The sequence below is a fragment of the Littorina saxatilis genome, linkage group LG8 (assembly GCF_037325665.1).
Source record: "Littorina saxatilis isolate snail1 linkage group LG8, US_GU_Lsax_2.0, whole genome shotgun sequence".
NCBI lineage: Eukaryota > Metazoa > Mollusca > Gastropoda > Littorinimorpha > Littorinidae > Littorina > Littorina saxatilis.
Window position 1 is genome coordinate 40,572,688 of NC_090252.1, and position 21,087 is coordinate 40,593,774.

At 41.9% G+C, this 21,087-nt stretch overlaps 1 protein-coding gene and 1 long non-coding RNA gene across 2 annotated transcripts in view; both read right to left on the minus strand.

The window, feature by feature from the left end:
• LOC138973551 (uncharacterized) overlaps positions 1 to 21,087 on the minus strand; it is a 495,333-nt gene that overhangs the window by 206,229 nt on the left and 268,017 nt on the right. The window lies entirely within an intron of this gene.
• Positions 4,250 to 8,051, minus strand: LOC138973528 (uncharacterized). The gene is made up of 2 exons (XM_070346247.1): positions 6,902 to 8,051; positions 4,250 to 5,180 (listed from the first exon to the last, which is right to left on the minus strand). The coding sequence occupies exon 1, from the start codon at positions 8,041 to 8,043 to the stop codon at positions 6,946 to 6,948; it is 1,098 nt and encodes a 365-aa protein (XP_070202348.1). The 5' UTR covers positions 8,044 to 8,051; the 3' UTR covers positions 4,250 to 5,180; positions 6,902 to 6,945.

Here is a 21,087-nt window from a genome sequence, read left to right on the forward strand (position 1 = left end):
AAGCATGAGGAATCTCCTATTCTAAAAATAACCAATTCTGGTAGCTGCCGACCTTCCGCCAGACACACATTAATACCGGGGGAAAATAAATAATTACTGGGCAGTAAAAATAAATACCGGGCGGTAGTTAAACGACAGTTTGACTTTAAAGGACACAATGTTGCAGCTTTTTCAAGAATACGAGCCCTGGTGTGTAAGACCTTGACCTAGGGAAGGCCAAGGTTGACTGCTGTGTGCATGGTCGGTTTTTTCGCATCTTGGCAGTTGTGTTGACTCGACCTGTGTCCTCGGACTGGGAGTGGTTGGGGTTGGCTTCTGCCGTTGTGGTTGTGTTAGGAGTGGCGAGGATAGTGCTACCGGTATCCACGCCTTGGTCCTGAGGGGTGGCATCTGTGTCCTTCCCCTGTGCTGGTTCATTGCTGTCGGTGTCGGTATCATTTGGGAAGGCGTCGCAGTGCGGGTCTCCCCTTCTGTGACCCGGTTTGTGACATTCAAGACAAATGACGTCATTCCTGCAGTTCGAGGCTGTATGACCCTGCGTGAGGCACCGCCCACACGTTCCTTGTTGGATTCTACGTTCTTCTTTCTGTTCGAAGTGATAGATAGACGCTTTAAAGTTTCCCAGGTTTACCCTTGATGGGAGAGGACGATCAGGAACCTCGACGTAAATGAAACGTCGGCCGGTCAACCAACGGGTAAGCCCACCGTTTTCATCCCTATCCTTTTCTATGTATAGCTCTGAGCGGGGTTTCCCCCCTAACGTTTGGATCATAGCGAGGATTTCCTTGTTGCTGAATGAGATTGGGAGATTCCCAATTGTAACTTTCGTTGTTTTAAGCTCCTTTGCTCTATATTGGGTTTGGATGATGAAGGGATTTTTGTCCCTTAAACTCACGGTGACCCCTCGTAGTGCCACCCCGTTGAGCAGAAGCTTTAATCGGGTTTCCCTAGACTTGGGGTATACTCTCCATAGTGCTCCGAGCCTCTGTGCACCGAGAATGGTGTCATAACCAGTTTTTCGTTCACATGCGCTGCATATCTCATGAACCGTGTAAGGCTTGTCTGATTCTGTAGGCAGATGTTTGTGTTGAACAAAAACAGGTTGGATAGTGTCCGAATTTTGGGTATACGCGGCCATCTTGAAACAAGGACGAAGCCGGTCGCAGCCGGTTGAATCGGCGGAAAAACACACAAAAGACAGTACCTTTAAACGAGCAAAAAACAGTCTTGTACGTCGCTGGGACTGTATGTAGACTAGCTACGGCCGAGAAGCTGGTGTAAGTCCACTTTTGAAAGGTTGTAGACCCAAAACACTGGAGCTCTCGAAGAAAGGGCAGTCTGACATCAGACGCGTAACCGGAAGTTGTTCATTTCACACTGTTAATATATTGATCATTGGTCCAGATTGAATAGGATTGTGTCTGTGTGTTGTCCATTTCACATTGTGAATGCCTCACTGATCCAGATTGATTTTCTTTCACATCACACTGGGAATACCTCATTGTCCAGATATAATGTTTTTCTTTTCATTTCACACTGTTGCTGTTAGTATAGGCCAATTAAAGTGGCTTTTTTGTTGTTGTTTTCATTTTTGACAACAAAACGTTCTGTGGTTTGACTTACATCTGTTTATCTTTATTCTACATTCTGAAAACCTGAGTGTTTCAAACTAGTCCACACTATTTGCCTTAACACATGTCTGTCTGTAAAAGACTTGCATGTTTTATTCATTTGTGTGTGCTTTTGGTTTGTGCTACTGGTTTAGATTTAGTCTTTTTTGAGTGATGCATTTGATGTTTACTCGCTGCTTTATTTGTGTATATTGCATTCATTTATTTCTTACTCATTAATTTGGTAATTCATTTATGTTCTCATTCACTAAAGTATTCATGTATTTGATTGTTTTGTTTTTTATGTATACATTTTAATTATTCACTGTGTCATTTATTTGTTATTTGAACGTGTATTTACTTATTTTTCAGTATATCATCTGATTGCATGGACATACTCATTACTTTATTATTTATTCATTGGTTTGTATACCCAGCTATGCTACGTTCGTCATGCCTGGAAACAAGCAGCCATTTGTAATTAATCAACCGGCCATCAACTGTCTCCCATTTCATATGATCAACTGATTATTAATTGCATTGTTCTCGTATATGAAATAACAATTGTAAACTGTATCTTGTGTCTATGTATAAACAGCAAAATCATGAAATTTATTTTGTTTTTACAATCATTTGCCAAATAAGTCTTCTGTTAAAACAAGCATCCCCTTATAACACATTAACATAATTAAGGGAAGACGGTCATACACGTGAAACCTCACTTGTGCAAAATAAGAGTGTATGTGGGATGCAAAGCCAATAAGCTCATCTTTTGTATATAAACATCAGATTGTCAAATGTCTTTTATGTGCCAATTTACCCTGTTTAAAAACAAAACAAAACATTAATTCATCAAGGTTTTCTTGCTTGTACATATACATCAATTTTGTAAATAACTCTTTTTTGTTTAAATCAGCGCAGGGATGACTTGTCTCCAATGTCTGTCAGTTCTAAACAGTAGTATAGCAGTTAGAAGATGAACAGTAGAACACAAAGGTAAACAGCCTATATAGCCAGTGGTTTGGTTACATGAGTATACAGGGTGTGGTGGACTGTCAATCTGTGGAGTTAATTACGCTGTATGAGTAATTGGCACTTTGTCTTTTTTGCTGCTCCTAAAACATAAGTTGCTTACTTTACAGCTAAAATCGTTTCACATTTAAGCTTCTAGCCAAGATTTGTACAGCTACTTGGCATGCTTGAAATACACAGGATGCACATGGAGAACTCTGGGCGAACACAGTGTTAAGGTCTATTACATGCCCACTGTTGTATAGATAAGTTACCTACTTTCTGCTGGTGTTATGTTTTCTATGGTTTAAATACACTATTTGTGCGTTAACACAATTACTGGTTAAGTAATTGCATGTGTGTCAGTTTTTCTCTGATATTACGTGGTGCTTTACATATATTTACGGTTCCTATTCAGCATAGGTGTTTTTTTTATGAGATCCTTACTACAAAGTAAATACTTAATAATGTAAGAAATACAAGTGTTTGCATACACATATACGAGTGGATATAGGTATGTTTGGGAGAATCAGAACAAGGGAGGATATCATGCAGCTAGCCTACGCAGCATAATTATTTCAAAATTAGGTTACTGCCCCTGTACATATTTGTTTCACTTCACCAGCTTACTTAAAGAGATATAGTTCCTGATATGAAATTTGTTTAAAGCACTTTAAAAAAAAAAATATGTACGAATTACTATCAAATGTACTTTACATCCAACTTACAAGTTTGTTTGTTTGTTTGTTTGTTTGTTTAACAAACACGCCAACAAAAACCACAGTTTGCTCACAGAAAAAGGGAAGCCTGGACTAAACTCAATATGTTCTAGTTTTACCAAGAAATATTTTGTCTATTCACTGTTTTTGTAATCAAACAATATCTTAAATGCAGGGTACGTGCTTGGTTTATATGTTTTTATGCAGTAAAGTAAATAGCATTATTCACTTATAGATAAATTGAAAGGACAGACGAGGCTTACCTGGTAAGGTGAAGGCTGGACCTGATTTAGTAGAGGTACACAGACTGCGACGGCTGTTCTAATGATTAGAGAGGACGCATGCGCAACCAATCACCTTTCAGATAACAATATGTTACAAAGTCAAACACATGTTTTGAAATAATTTAGTGCCCTAATTTTATCCCAAATGCGGAGGGAATTACAGTCTCACTTAAGGGTGGGATTAGAACAGCCGTCGCAGTCTGTGTACCTCTACTAAATCAGGTCCAGCCTTCACCTTACCAGGTAAGCCTCGTCTGTCCTTTCAATTTAGTCTCGGTACACAGACTAGACGGCAATTTCTAATGATTTTTTAGAGATTGCCTTTGTGACATATTGCTCAACCTCCAATACAATTTTATATTACATAGAAACTCACCCTAAGCCTTGCAGAAATATGAGTCCAACAGAGACTGCCCCAAATTTACGGTCGCTGCTTTGTGGTAGAAACGTGAAAACGTGGACTCGCTGCTCCAACCTGCAGCTTTGAGGATAACATCCATGGGGACCCCCCGTGATGCAGCAGCTGACGTACTTGCTGCCCGTGTGCTGTGTGCACCAAATACTTGGGTGTCCACATTAGCTCGTGTGAGAACGTCTCTCATCCACCGAGCCAAGGTGCCCTTGCTGATGGGTTTGTAGGGTTTTTGATAGCTCAAAAGCAGTTTGTCTTCGCATCCCCGAAACTCCTTAGTTCTTCGAAGATATTCTTTGAGTACAGACACAATACACAAAGCCTTGTTCTGTGGAAAGGCTAAAAATTCCAGCGGTGCTAAGTGTTTTCCTTTGCGGGAATGTTTTAGCAATACATTCAAATAAAACACACATTTTGAGTTGGAAAGATGCATTGAATTCACTGACAGACTGTGAAGAGTTTGGCATCTTTGCGCAGATAACAGTGCCAAAAGCATTACAAGTTTGTATGACAATTCCTTCAGTGTTATTTGTTCATGTGGATAGTACAATTCCAAATGCTCCAGCACAACATCCACATTCCATGTGGACGCATATTTAGGAAAAGCGGGTCGAAGTTCAAACACACCTTTCACAAACCGTTTCACTAAACAGTGTTCACCAAATTGAGGACATCCTGCAATGTCTAAGTAACAAGATAGAGCCGATCTGGCCGCACAAATGGCACTATAGCCAAGTCCTGCCCTGAACAGTGTTGCTAGAAAGTTGATCGCATCATTCACAGTCGGCGAAACGGTATGTATACCTCTCCTGCACGCATAGCTTTTCCATTTTGCGATATAGGACGCGTAAACTTTCCTAGTTCCCTCTCTCCATGACGAAAAGATGATATTTGAAGCTTGTGCCGAAAGTCCTGACATTCGATATCTGATCCTGAGACTTCGCAAATGATCAACCTTAAGGACTTTCTCAGTCTGTGTTTTTCCTGAAGATTTGAGGGCATGACTAGCAGATTTTCCCTTGCTGACACAAGCACCGGATTGTTTATCAACATCTTTGCCAGTTTTGGATACCACGGTTGACTGGGCCAGTCTGGAACTACTACAACTCCCGTAGCTTTTTCTTTGTTGATTTTGTGCAGCATGCTGGCAATAACACAAAAGGGTGGAAAAGCATAAAAACGTTTATTAGACCATGATAGAGTGAAAGCATTCACCGCTACAGCTTCTGGATCTGGTCTAAATGATACATATTGAGGGAATTTACAGTTTATCCTTGATGCAAACAAATCTATTTCTGGTTTAGCACCCAGAATATCCAGAGCACTTGTTAAAATGTCAGTCTTCACGGCCCATTCTGTATCTAGATTGTGTACTCTAGATTCTTCATCTGCTTCTACATTTTCTATCCCTGGTATGTATGCCGATGAAACCCAAATGCCTCGCATAATGCAAAATGACCAGATTTCCTTAGCAACTGCATTGCATGTTACCGAAATGGACCCCATTTTGTCAACACATGCAATGGCTGTAACATTGTCCATCATAAGCCTGAGATGAATGTTAGTTTTGTCCCTAGCAAAGGTTTGCAAAGACAGCAGTGCAGCTTTCAATTCCAGAATATTGATGTGCTGCTGTGCTTCTTGTTGATTCCATAGTCCACCTGTTCTACCTTGACTACACGAACAACCCCAGCCTTTCTTTGATGCATCAGTGAACATTATGAAATCTGGGTCACCATGATCAGTGTCCACATCATTAACAGATGACATGATATTCTCCCTCCACCATAACATTTCGGTTTTGGCTTCGGCAGAGAACTCCACAGAGGAGTCATAATCATTATTGTTTTGCTTCAAAGCAGCAATTTTATCGTGTTCCATGCATCTGTACCAGAGAGGACCAAATGTCACCGCCTGAAAAGCAGACACTACTTGCCCAATGAACTTTGCGAGTGTTCTTACTGTGGCATACCCCTGATGTAACAGCTCAGTGGCTAGTTTATGTATCCTTTCCTTCCTCTCTGTTGTTAAAGTGACTGTCATGTCCTCTGAATCAATTTCAACCCCAAGATATCTTATTTTATGGGAAGGTATCAAAACAGATTTCACCGGATGCACAACAAATCCTAATTTTTCCAGAAGAGACAATGACTCTTTTACATTTTGCACACATTCTTTTTCAGAATCTCCAAAAAGTAATGTATCATCAATGAAGATTGTTGAAAGAAATCCTAGTCTATGTAACTGGGCCATGACTGGTTTCAGTAACTTTGTGAACAAACGTGGACAGGGTGCTAGTCCGTTTGGACATGCAGTGAAAACAAATACTTCTCCTTTCCAGAGAAACTTCAAATATTTCTGATATGCTTTATTTACCGGCACTGAAAAATAAGCATCTTTGAGATCCAAAGAACAGAAGAAGCAATTTCTGGTGACTAGCTCCAAAGCTGTCTTCAGTGTTTCCATTTTGAAATGCTGATAAATCATGTTTTCATTCAAATCTCTCAGATTTAAAATTAATCTCCATGTATTATTCTTTTTTGGTCTCACAAAAATTGGAGACAGAAAATCATCCTCCGAGTGATCTGTTTTTCTTATCACCCCTTTTTGTAGAAGTTCGACAATTTCTGAATCAATTGCTGTTGTCTGTTCTTTGGAAAAATTATAGTTTTGAGGATTTTTTCTCTGTACAGGGGTCTCTGTGAAATCAATATTTATCCCTTGTACCATTTCCAAAATGTCTTTATCTATTGAGACTTCCTTCCAAGAGGGAAGGCAGTAACGAATTTGACCTGCTTGAAAATGATCTGCTTGTTCCTGTAATCTATTTTTAATGTTTTCAACTTCATCATAAAACTCCCTCACCTCTTTGTCTTTGCACACATCGGGAGTTTTTGAAACTTCTGTGTCTACTGTTTTCCTCTGAATTTTCCGAATCCCCGATTCTGACCTCTCCCCCGAGCTCTGGGACTGAAAGACTGCCCTCGTTGATTTCCGTATGTGTTCCCTTGACCTAAAAAAGGCCTACCACCGTGCCCCTTGCGCTGGTATGGTTGGAAACGATTGTTGTAGCTTGAAGTGTGCGGAGTTTTCATCTTGTAATTCTCCTTAGCACCTTTGATCGCTTTCTCGATATCCCCGCCAAAAAGCATGTCCCGACTCGGGAGATTTTCGTTTGTGCAAATAGCTGCCATGTCCTTTGGCAGAACGCGAGCTAATTGGTATTTACGGCGGATGCTGAGCTCTTGCTGCGCTGTTCCCAACAGACAGATAACATCACCACACGCGGACAACATCCCATTCAGTTCTGCCCTGAACTTCGTACTCTCTACTGTCACGGTACTACTGCTGTTGTCAGTGCACCCCTCTTTTGTGAAGGTGTGAAGTTTGCTTGTTGCCGTAACAAGTGCTGCGGTTGATTTAGAAATCAGCTTCTGTACATTGAGCAGTCGCGTGTCATTTTGTCTTGCACCTCTGTCGAGGTTTGCTTTCCCTATCACCTCCTCATTAAGGATAGGAGCCTTTATTTCCACACAGTTTGCCGGAATAAGGATACTTTCCATCTTGTCCTTGAGCTTTTGGTCTGGTAATTTGACAGTGAATCTGCTTTTAGTGATGTTTGCGAGCTTCTCATCCACTACACCACCTATTTTCTCTTCAACTTCCAAGTCTGCCTCCATCGCAGCAAAAATATCATCAAGCTGATCCGCTGACTGAGCTGATGCTTTGACACAAAAGTCAAATTCTGATTCTGTTGAAACCTCTGCCACAGAACCTCTGCCGGGGTCAACAATTGCTTCATTTTTCTTCACTTTTTCCACGGTAGCACCGCTGGAACAATCTCCGATAGAAACACCGGTAGCACCGCATGAAACGGAGAAAGACTGATCGCCAAGATCACTGTTTTCAGATTGATTTTCATCATCACCATTGTTACAAAAGAGATCGTCATATTTCGATTCCAGAGATTTCAGTTTATCCAAAAATGGACTCATGATCGACCCCATCAAATCACGCACAGTTGACAAGGTCTGGAAAGATGGACTCCTTGTAAAACTGCTGAGGAAAGGCGTGTCCAGCAACATGTACCAGTGGATTCGCTCTTACCTCTATAACCGCAGGGCAAGAGTTAACGTCGACCAGACCAAAAGCAAGAAGTTCCTCCTTCGTCATGGCGTCCCTCAGGGCGGAGTCCTCTCCCCCACACTCTTCCTTCTCTTCATCGACGATCTGGTGTCTGAGATGCCCAAGGGGATCAAAACTGCTCTCTACGCAGACGACCTTGTGATCTGGTGCAAGGAGGAGCACGCAAGTACTGCCACCTACAGAATGCAGCAAGCGGCAGATAGGCTGAACGCATGGGCAGAAGATTGGTGCGTCTCCATCAACAAGGAGAAATCCTCCACCACCCTATTCACACTGTCGCCAAAGCAGAAAGCCGGAACCATTAGGCTTGGTGGAACTCCTCTGAGAGAGGATGAAGAAGCAACGTACCTTGGTGTCACCTTTGATAGACGGCAGACCTGGAAACCACACATTGCACAGGCAGAGACGAAGGCCCGGCGCAAGCTAGCCATACTCAGGAAGCTGGCAGGTACCACCTGGGGAGCGAACGAGAAGATACTGAAGACAGTATACCAGGGAACAATCAGACCCCACCTCGAGTACGGCTCCACAGCGTGGTCAACCTCAGCCAAGACAAATCTGCAGACCCTTGACCGTGTGCAAAACCAGGCCCTCCGACTCATCACCGGTGCAATGAAATCCACGCCCATCAAGGAAATGGAGAAGCTTACCACCATCCAACCCCTCTGTCAGAGAAGAGAAGCCAAGACTATGGTACAGGCCGAGAAGCTCAAGTGCTTACCCGACCACCCCATGAAGCACAGACTGAGCAACCTCACCAAGAACCGGCTTAAACGGAGCAGTTTTGTACACGAGAGCAAGAGACTTTCTCGACAGTACAGGGAAGTCCTTCCACAGAACACTCTACCTCTGACTCAAGAAGAAGAGGAAACCCCCAAGGCAACAGAGAAACCAGGCATCCAGATCTGCACCAGTGTTCCACATGTTACCTCAGGAGAAGATCAGAATGACACAGCTCGACAGGCACTCACCTTAGCCCTGATCGACGAACAGTACCCAAAAGAGGCGTGGATCCATGTATACACCGATGGATCAGCAACTAACGCCGTGCTCAATGGAGGTGCAGGCATTCTCATCCAGTTCCCTGGGGGACATACAGCTACATCCAGCGTTGCCACTGGCAAACACTGCACAAACTATAAAGCAGAAGCAGAAGCTCTCATGCAGGCCGCCTCCTTCGTTCAGGACTCCGCAGACCCTTGCTACCAAGTTGTCTTCCTCTCGGACGCCCTTTCAGTCCTTCAGGCCCTAGAGAACGACAAACTCCCACAGCTGGCCAAAGCATTACAGATGGTCAGACAAACCAGAAGAGTTGTCCTCCAGTGGATACCAGCACACTGTGGGATACCAGGAAATGAAAGGGCAGATGAGCTGGCAAAAGAAGGAGCCATGGAAGACCAACCTGAAAACAGTGTCAGCTTTAGTGAGCAGAAGACAATCATCAAGGCATTGATGAGGCCAAGGACAAACAGAGATGACTACCACACAATGTCCAGAGAGCAGCAAGTCAACCTCATCAGGCTGCGTACTGGCCACAACAGGCTCAATGCTCACATGAACCGAAAGTTCAAGCTGGCGCCATCACCAACCTGTGCCTGCGGTCAAGAGGACCAAACAGCGGAACACATCTTACAGCGATGTCCCTTACTAGATGAGGAACGAAAAGAAGTGTGGCCGTCACCAACTCCCTTGCAGACCAAACTATACGGCAGTCGACAGGAGTTGGAGAAAACGACAACATTTATCACCAGTGCTGGACTGATTGTGTAACCTCTGCGAACGCCAAGAAGAAGAAGAAGAAGACGCACAGTTTCCACCATTTCATTGTTAATGTTTTGTCCACCACTTGTACTAGCAGACTCCGCATCCTTTGTTGCTGCGGAATCCGCCATCTTCAAAAAATAGAAACCGGCGAGCGTCCGGCGTGAAATGTAATCATGAAAAATCAGTTCTCACCTTGACTCATCCGAGCTAATGACATCGTCCTCACGAAACAAAACACTCTGAGGCACACATCACAAAGAAAAAGTTCACCCAACACATTATAATCCAAATGAATAATCCATTTCTATGAGCACTGAAACTTTCTGAAAGCTTCCTGGTAACGCGCGAAACCAAAAGTGATTGGTTGCGCATGCGTCCTCTCTAATCATTAGAAATTGCCGTCTAGTCTGTGTACCGAGACTAAATTAGACATAATTTGAAAAGTGTGCACAGTAAAATCATATTGTTTGTATTTGAAGACATTGTTAGTTTTGTTGTTAGTAATTAATTGTAGTGTTTAGTCCTTTGTACTGGAAACTTGCATTCTTCCAGTAAGGTCATATATTGTACTACGTTGCAAGCCCCTGGAGCAATTTTTTGATTAGTGCTTTTGTGAACAAGAAACACTTAACAAGTGGCTCTATCCCATCTCCCCCCTTTCCCCTATCCCATCTCCCCCCTTTCCCTCGTCGCGATATAACCTTCGTGGTTGAAAACGACGTTAAACACCAAATAAAGAAAGAAAGAATTAATTGTAGGTAGACTATTATATGCTTAAAAGATTCAGCATTACTTTATATTTGTCACAGACAGGTTCGACCAAAACTATTATCCAATTTAGAAGAAGCATCTTTCGATTTGATTCAAAGATTTATAGATGAACAATTATAAAAAGAAAAAAACCTCTGTAATGCAGTACCCTAAACAATGACACCAGTTGAACAATATGTCCCTGTACATAATGATGTTAACTTTTCTATTGTAACATGTCTGTTCAATTGTCCTGGCCATGTATTCTTTTTCTTTTCTTTTTTGCATGCTGATATATTAAACAAGAAAATAAAGTTTGCTTTTGCCACGTGATACGCTTTCCATGTAAGAATGGATATATATATATATATTTATGTGTGTGTCTGTGTGTCTGTGTCTGTGTGTGTGTGTGTCTGTGTGTGTGTGTATATGTGTGTTTGTGTGTGTGTACCCATGTTTCCACAGGTTTGGTTGCCTAAATCACCATAAGGCAACTATCCACACGTGGATGGCAACCTAAACTCTGGATGGCAACCTAATTGTGTGGATGCTCGCTTCATTTAACACCGTTAAATTGACTTTTTTGACGGAAAGAATGTCATAACAATGTTCAAAATGACATTCTTTCCGTCCTCTATAGGCGACGAAATAGGTCAAATTTTGTGCATTTTTTAGTGCAAAATTCTTCGATGCCGGAGCGAGTACTGCACCCAGTGCTGTTGTAGTGCAAGTGCACTAGAAAGGCACTACACCCAGTGCCGCCTCTTAGGTAACCATCCACACTTTAGGTACGTGTGTGTGCGTGCGCGTGCATGAGTCTGTACTCGTGTGTGTGTGTGTGTGTGTGTGTGTGTGTGTGTGAGTGTGTGTGTACGTCTGTGTGTGTGTGTGTTTGTGTGTGTGTGTGTGTGTGTGTGTGTGTGTGTGTGTGTGTGTGTGTGTCTTTGGTCGCCATACCTAAGAGATTGCAAGAGTAAAGAACAAGAGTGTTCCAAAAGAGTAAATGTTGCAATGAACTTGAATGAACAGTATAGCAGCTATACTGTTCATTCAAGTTCATTGCAACATTAACGAAGCATAATTGGTATAGAAACCAAGTACACGTAGAAGGAAATTGATAGACGACGCAAGGGAAGTAATCCCACGTTCAGTTTCTGTGTCGGCGGCCATGTGTGCTGACATGATTTACCGGCATAAGTTTGATTAAACATCAGTAAAGCTTGGCAAAAGTCAAGTTAAATGATGGGAATATGGATAAAAGTTGTTTTATGTGTGTGGTTTAGTGACCGAAAGATAATCGTTCGGTTGATAACGTAACAGAAATTAGATGATCGATCGTCGTATTGGAAACAACGTTCGCTGGATAAAATTAGTCGGCCGATTGGAAAGGCTAGTAATTGTAAAAATATAAGGAGATGAATATTATTTTGATGTAGATAATACAATATGTGGAATAAATATGTTGGATTATTGGTACATTATCTGTTGTGGTACTCAGTGAATTAGAAGATGAGGGAAAAGGGGCAGACTATGTTATTAGCGGAATATTTTACAAGTAGTTCGGTTGTGGTCGATTCGCTCTCAACCAATCTGTGTTGGGTCCGTGTTTCTGTCTAGGTCACCACGCAAACTGGTATAAAAGGCTGGGAAATTTTAATCCGAGAGAGACTTCGCATTCTTTCTACTGGACAGTATAGGGAAAACACAGCGTAACATAAATTAGAGAATCTTGCTATATTAATAATAATAATAATAATAACGATTACTTATATAGCGCGTAAACCTCGTGGTGACAAGCCCAGAGCGCTTTACACTTACATAATCATAATACAAACAAGGAAAGAGAACTAAATCCGAATAAATTCAAACATGGTCACACACACCCACACACGCACGCACACACACACGCACACTCACACACACACACGCGCGCGCACACACACACACACACAATCTTTCTTTCATTGTCAATGTTCAGGTAACCCGCAATGTCATTCTATGTACGCATACGTTATACTAGTACAACACACACAGGCACATACACATCTTCATATTTTCATAAAGTCAGGACAGAATTGGAATAGCTAGCTTCAAAGGACAACCTCGCATGCTACTGGTTTGTTTACCTCAAACACCAGTAGAGGATCAAACATAAATAGAGCGTCAGGTGACGTTTGATTAAACGGTCCTAAAATAGCTAGTTAGGTGGGGAATTAAACCTTAGGTGACCTGCGCAAACTTAGATAAACTCCTTTTGGTGTCCCGTCTGTTTTGCGTATGGTACTTCTATAAGGGGGAGACTTGATTTAGGTATTAGGGACAAAATACTTTAGTAACGAACGGGGGATTTATCCGTCCGGTTCTTATTGAAGGTAAAATAGCAAAAGCAGAGATCTTAGACTATCCTTACAATGTTCCATTAGGGAAGAACTGTTCTTTCACTTAGAGGTCCAAGAATTAAATAGGCTTTAGAGGTTTTCATAGTTAGTCAGTCAGTTGACAAACGATCCTGTAGTGGATGAAATGTAGCTAGCTTGATATGCGGAGTCTCACCTTAGAATAGGATTTATTTGGGAATGGGAGATTAGGCGGCTTCATTATTTTGTATTACTTGCGCTTTTGATATTTGCCTTGTAAAGGCGACCCGGGATTTTGTATAACATTTGTATGCAACTTTAAAATATTGCGTAACTATTTCATGGAAAAGTAACCCCAAGAAATTGGCTCCATGTATTCGTCTGAGTGATTTTTATTGTTCTGTGAGTCGTCGTTTCTGTTCGCAAGCATAGCCTTTTATTAAAAAGATAAGCCAAACCGGTGATGTTAGGCCAAAGAGGGTATTTGGGCGATAGACAGAGTTAGGGGTGCATGCACTAGGAGATACAAACACAACGCAAGGTAAGGCTAGACATCAAGAAAAAGAAGTAATAAGTGCACGCACTAGTCACCATATCTGTAAAGCTAAACAGAAGATTAGACATTTTCATTTCCAGTATTACAAAGATGTAACCTGTTTTATACCAACAACTTTCACGGTTTTCCGCCGGGTCGATGAATTTATAAATATCTGTAATAGGAAAACTGCTACAACATCTTTGAATTCACGGTCTTGTGTAATCATTATCTGGTCTGCAGTTCCCAACTCGTACAATCGTTTCTTAGGTTCAGGGGCTACCAGTTACATTAAGTTACTTCCCTTGCTTTTTGATCAGGATGTACGAAGGATTACTTCTCTTACTGTCATCTGCAAATGTAAAAAAAAATACCGGAGTATTCGCACTGTACGTGTTGTGATTTGTTTGATTTTTTAAAAAAGATATATAGTATATATTTTCAAAATGATTCACAATAGTTTAAAGTGTGCTGGGACCTACTTCAACGTCCTGTGCTACCATTGTGCACACTTGTAGCACTTGTGCGTATCATTCCAACAGTCGTTCTAAATTTGGTGTTCCATTGTGTATGCAATAACATCGTTTACAAATCATCCCAATATGTTTGCAGAATGTCCAGTATAGACGATTTTGTAATCATAACTCATGTTTACCCTTTTTGTTCCCTGTGGTAAACTCATTTTACTTACAATGTGTACACATCACGTGTGGGGACTCGAAGTCATTGTGTGTGTGCGTATGAAAACTCACACACGTATACCTTATTCTATCCTTCATTACATTTTTTTTAAATACAAATTGATTTTTAAAAGGTAATTGCATCTGCTGGTGGCGGCTTAACGATTACTGCTGCTCCTGAAATACTGACTTAGACGAATTTCTCTTTCGTTCATCAAGTGATAAGGTACGATAATGTAATATCCTGTGTTATTTGTTTTGGTTTTGATTTGTAACGTTTTTGCAACTTAATACATGATTATTTTATGTGTGCAACTTCGGAAATCCAAATCAACATTCAGAAGACGTTGGTTAATGCAATTAACTATATGTCATATCAATACTACACATTTGCTACATTCCAAATAAATTACATCATCGCATGTTCACACTATTGCTAAACTCCTTCAACAGACAAAATAAATATATGTGACCCTCCACCACGGAATGAGTCGCATGTCACCTTTTCATGATTTTCATTTTTTTACATTTTCTTAAAGAAGTTTTTATTCTCTATCCAGTGGTGAAAACCGCTTTACAAAAGAGTGAACACTTTTCGAGTTATAAGCATGTGACTATGGTGACCCTCACACTGTTACTGGACACCCCCGGACTTATATTATGCCTAGCGTAGAACCGCGTGAGGTGACATGCGACTCATTTCGTGGTGGAGGGTCACATATTTACTGAAATGTGTTGATAATAACTCCAACATATACAATAAAAAAAACGTTTGTAATCATACGGGGAAGTTTGCACCCAGAAAATCACAACAGCACTTACCAAGATCAAGAGATATGTGTGACACTATTTCCTATCCTAGCATCCGCTGTTGTTTTCCGGCCCTCACTATGACACTGAACTACTGATGCTGATAAAATTGTAAACTAAAGCCCAATCTTTCATTAATTAACTGTTAATGTGACAGTGAACACGATACAACCATGGCGCTGCGTTGGCTCTGGGTTTTCGTAGTTTTCTTCTTGAAATGGCAGTCTCCGCAAGCCTTTGCAGATGAAAAATGTACGTATTATACTACACACTCACACACTTACAAATACACACATACACACACACACACACACACACACACACACATATACATGCATGCACACACGCACACACACACCCCACACACACACGCACACAAACAATCACACACACACACACACACACATACACGCACACACACGCCCCCCCACGCACACACACACACAAACAAACAATCACACACACACACACACACATACACGCACACACACGCCCATACACACATAGTTTGAAATGTTGAACACATAATTGAATTGATTGTCAGCGCGTTTCAGACAATGCATTACATTTTTTATAATATTAACAACGAAGCTTTTAACTTTGTTCATCTTACCACAGTCACTTCGTTGTTTAGGTGAGCACAGTAATCCTTTGTTTTTTTTTATCTGTTTTAATGTAAAATGAGTTATTCGCCCATTTTGTTGCATAGAAAATAGCCAACTTCAAAAATCTTTTATGAATGACATAAATCAACCTGTATGACGTACCAAACCAATTAATTTTAATTTTTCTGTATTTTAATTGTGTTATGATGTACCAAACCAGCGTTTGCAAATAAACACTCTAGTAACTAAAATTGGGGTAATTACGTATACAATTGTTTCCTAAAAAAAAAAGGAACGATCAATTCATTTTGTATTTTGTATTTTTGTCTGCGTGTCTCATAAAGAATGCCTTTCATGACAATAGATTATACTGGTAACAAGTATATAATCGTACTCGTAAAATCACACTCACCCTCATCGTGTCTTATATACTCTCCTAACAAAGAAACTTGACACAGGTAAACATTGATTTTGTTAAAATATGTTAGAGGAAAGCACCAGCGAGATAAAAACGGACATACACGTACAATTCCACTAGTGCAAAAAAACAAACACGAGTGTACGTTGAAGTTTCAGCCCATAAACGCAAAAAGAAGAAGAAGAAGAAGAAGAAGAAGAAGAAGAAGAAGAAGAAGAAGAAGAAGAAGAAGAAGAAGAAGAAGAAGAAATATTCTATGCAATATCAGAAGATGATCATATGTGTTATATGTGTGTATGTGTGGCTGTGTGTATGTGTGAGTGTGTGTGTGTGTGTGTGTGTCTGTGTGTGTGTGTGTGTGTGTGTGTGTCTGTGTCTATGTGTCTGTTCGTGAGAGAGCGAGTGTGTGTGTGTGTGTGTGTGTGTGTGTGTGTGTGTGTGTGTGTGTTTTGTCTGTCTTCCTGTCTGTCTGTCTGTCTGTCTGTCTGTCTGTCTGTCTGTCTCCCCTGACTGTGTTTGTCTCTCTGACTGTGTTTGTCTCTCTGACTGCGTTTGTCTCTCTGACTGTGTGTCTGTCTCTCTGTCTGTCTGTCTCTCTGGCTGTCTGTCTCTCTGACTGTGTCTGTCTCTCTGGCTGTCTGTCTCTCTGACTGTGTCTGTCTCTCTGGCTGTCTGTCTCTCTGACTGTGTCTGTCTCTCTGGCTGTCTGTCTCTCTGGCTGTGTGTCTCTCTGTCTGTCTGTCTCTCTGACTGTGTCTGTCTCTCTGACTGTGTTTGTCTCTCTGACTGTGTCTGTCTCTCTGACTGTGTTTGTCTCTCTGACTGTGTCTGTCTCTCTGACTGTGTCTGTCTCTCTGTCTGTCTGTCTCTCTGACTGTGTCTGTCTCTCTGACTGTGTCTGTCTCTCTGACTGTGTCTGTCTCTCTGACTGTGTCTGTCTCTCTGACTGTGTCTGTCTCTCTGTCTGTCTGTCTCTCTGCCTGTCTCTCTGGCTGTCTGTCTCTCTGGCTGTCTGTCTCTCTGACTGTGTCTGTCTCTCTGGCTGTGTCTGTCTCTCTGTCTCTCTGGCTGTCTGTCTCTCTGACTGTGTGTCTGTCTCTCTGACTGTGTTTGTCTCTCTGACTGTGTCTGTCTCTCTGACTGTTTGTCTCTCTGACTGTGTGTCTGTCTCTCTGACTGTGTCTGTCTCTCTGACTGTGTCTGTCTCTCTGGCTGTCTGTCTCTCTGACTGTGTCTGTCTCTCTAACTGTGTCAGTCTCTCCAACTGTGTCAGTCTCTCTGGATGTCTGTCTCTCTGGCTGTCTGTCTCTCTGGCTGTCTGTCTCTCTGGCTGTCTGTCTCTCTGACTGCGTCTGTCTCTCTGGCTGTCTGTCTCTCTGGCGGTGTCTGTCTCTCTGACTGTGTCTGTCTCTCTGACTGTGTGTCTCTCTGTCTGTCTGTCTCTCTGACTGTGTCTGTCTCTCTGACTGTGTCTGTCTCTCTGACTGTCTGTCTCTCTGTCTGTCTGTCTCTCTGGCTGTCTGTCTCTCTGACTGTGTCTGTCTCTCTGGCTGTCTGTCTCTCTGACTGTGTCTGTCTCTCTGACTGTCTGTCTCTCTGGCTGTCTGTCTCTCTGACTGTGTGTCTGTCTCTCTGTCTCTCTAACTGTGTCTGTCTCTCTGACTGTGTCTGTCTCTCTGGCTGTGTCTGTCTCTCTGACTGTGTCTGTCTCTCTGACTGTGTCTGTCTCTCTGGCTGTCTGTCTCTCTGTCTGTCTGTCTCTCTGGCTGTCTGTCTCTCTGACTGTGTCTGTCTCTCTGGCTGTCTGTCTCTCTGACTGTGTCTGTCTCTCTGACTGTCTGTCTCTCTGGCTGTCTGTCTCTATGACTGTGTCTGTCTCTCTGTCTCTCTAACTGTGTCCGTCTCTCTGACTGTGTCTGTCTCTCTGACTGTGTCTGTCTCTCTGACTGTGTCTGTCTCTCTGACTGTGTCTGTCTCTCTGGCTGTCTGTCTCTCTGTCTGTCTGTCTCTCTGGCTGTCTGTCTCTCTGACTGTGTCTGTCTCTCTGGCTGTCTGTCTCTCTGACTGTGTCTGTCTCTCTGACTGTCTGTCTCTCTGGCTGTCTGTCTCTATGACTGTGTCTGTCTCTCTGTCTCTCTGACTGTGTCTGTCTCTCTGTCTCTCTGTCTGTCTGTCTCTCTGACTGTCTGTCTCTCTGGCTGTGTCTGTCTCTCTAACTGTGTCTGTCTCTCTGTCTGTCTGTCTCTCTGACTGTGTCTGTCTCTCTGGCTGTGTCTGTCTCTCTGACTGTGTTTGTCTCTCTGGCTGTCTGTCTCTCTGACTGTGTCTGTCTCTCTGACTGTGTCTCTGGCTGTCTGTCTCTCTGACTGTGTCTGTCTCTCTGGCTGTCTGTCTCTCTGACTGTGTCTGTCTCTCTGGCTGTCTGTCTCTCTGACTGTGTCTGTCTCTCTGGCTGTCTGTCTCTCTGACTGTGTCTGTCTCTCTGGCTGTCTGTCTCTCTGACTGTGTCTGTCTCTCTGGCTGTCTGTCTCTCTGACTGTGTCTGTCTCTCTGGCTGTCTGTCTCTCTGACTGTGTCTGTCTCTCTGACTGTGTCTGTCTCTCTGGCTGTCTGTCTCTCTGGCTGTCTGTCTCTCTGGCTGTCTGTCTCTCTGACTGTGTCTGTATCTGTGTTTCAGCAATTGAGTAAGCGTATTGTAGTGTGCGGCACGCTCCTAGTTTAATGCACATGGTTACAAGGAAGTTTCATGTAGATTCAATCGCAACACAAGAGGCTCAATTTCAAACGAAATCGTTTGATTCCGTCGGAAATTGCCAGTTAAAGTATGTTTTTCCCCAGTGTTGCTCATTGTCCTGTGGGGTGTGGGGACATACTTTATGTTACGCATAATAAGCTTATTCACCGATTTGATTTACAGCTAGTGTAACCGAGTGCCAATTTACTTTACTCTTTTTTACCGAGCCCAAACACTCAAGCAAACGACACACGTTATATTAACCAGGTTCTTTTATTCCATACGATGAAATGGGGAATGTGTGGGATAACGGGGTTTTACTTTCTAAATTCAAAACTTTCAATGTATAGGACTAAACAACTCCAAAAAAACAACAACGCTCTCAACTCTTCACTCTAAAACTACATTCTAAATTCTCCCTCTAAAGCTACCCTTTAAAAACACACTAAATCCTTCCCCCAAACTACACTCTACTCTAAATTCTCACTCTCAACTTTAATCCAAAAAACCACAATGAAACTCTAATCTAAAACAAACGAAATCTAAAAAAACAACCTAAAAACAATTCTTCAAAAAAACCAAATCTACAAAAACTCTAACAAAACCTGACCAAAATCCCTCCACTAAAACTAACTGCTCTTCGCTAACAAAACCTAATCTACGAAAACAAATCTACGCCCCACTAAAAAAGAAAAGACCCTCTAGAAAGAAAAGACCTGTCTAAAAAGAACCCCGTCGCACGCTCCGACATCCTGCAAACCACAGAATGCACGCCGTAAGCATACATAAACAAATCAACAATTTCAAATACCACAAACTAACTCGTTGAACAACAAAACATCATTCCTACCAAATAGCATGCCTACAATACCGTTCTCTCAAACAACGGTTTTCTAAAGCATTCAACAAACAAGTCTTCCCAAACATTCCACTCACGAAACAGTCTTCATGAATATTCAAATAAATCCTTTCCCCAAGCAGCATACTATTCTTCTCACTGCTTACCCATTTACAGAAAGAAAATTGTATTAACCTACCAGCAAAAGAATTCTCACATCCCGAAAAGATGTCAGCCCGTGACAGACATGTCACACAACGGCATCAAGGAAACACGCACAAAATACACGTCTTCTTCCCTCAAAGATTCCAATCAAAAAACACAGTTTTAGCGTCCACATCCTGCGCGCCGGTGTCACAAGACCAACACATTCAACTCGAGGGGTGTCGGGCAGCCCCACCCTCCCCAGCCAGTGTCTAACGTCACCTTCAATTATTCAAATTTACATCGCGGCGGAGGGAAAAAGGGAGATGGAATAAAGCCACCTGTCAATTGTTTCTTGTTCACAAAAACATTAATCACAAAATTTACTCCAGAGGCTTGTACCAAAAAAGCAATCGTTTTACCTATGCAAATTTTAGAATCGGCTCTTCCACGAGACCAATTCAATAGAACCGAATCACAGTCTCGGAAACCTTAATGGATCCCCGATAGTACAGGTTTGAATCCTCGATAGCATAGAGGTACCACGAGTTCACACGGATGCACAAAAGTGCATGTGTACCGTAACTGTCGTTCCCAAGCTCACATCCTCCCCAACTTAGACTGTCGTCTCCTGACGACATGCCAGAATCAGAAAAATTCAAAAAAATATTTAACCTCCCAAGAACATAATATTCTCCATCCTCAAATCATTTCAAAAACTTTCACACAAAAACAACCATCAACTGACTATAACAATATTTCTCTAAAACTAATAGGTTCTGAAATACAAATTTCACATGATCCTTCCAGTGCCAATAATCCTATCTCCTGTCGACATCCAACTCACACAAGTTGACAAAAAAATCACAACTCATCTTTAACAGAGGCAGTTCCATGGTTCACTTTAGAAAGAATTATGTTCACCACTTGCCAGATAACCAATAATGATAATCTTTACGACTTATCAAATATTTTATCGCTCTTGAGCATACATCAGAACAAAATGTTGACAATCTTTACGATTTATCAAAGCATCTGATCTCTCTTGAGCATACATCAGAACAAAATACTGACAACCTTTACGATTTATCAATGCATGTCCCCTCTTTGTATCCTAACTGTACTTGGCAACACAATCTTCTAATCAACTAACAAAATGACCACTTGCCAAGGCAATGAAAAAACTGGAAGTCCTTAAAACTCACCCAGAATATCAAACCTTTAGTCAAAAATCAGCAATAACCTAATGCCACTCATCACAATTAAACCA

Bases quoted from the DNA above. Each gene is read 5' to 3' on its own strand.
- LOC138973528 (XM_070346247.1), bottom strand. From the start codon at position 8,043: ATGGGGTCGATCATGAGTCCATTTTTGGATAAACTGAAATCTCTGGAA.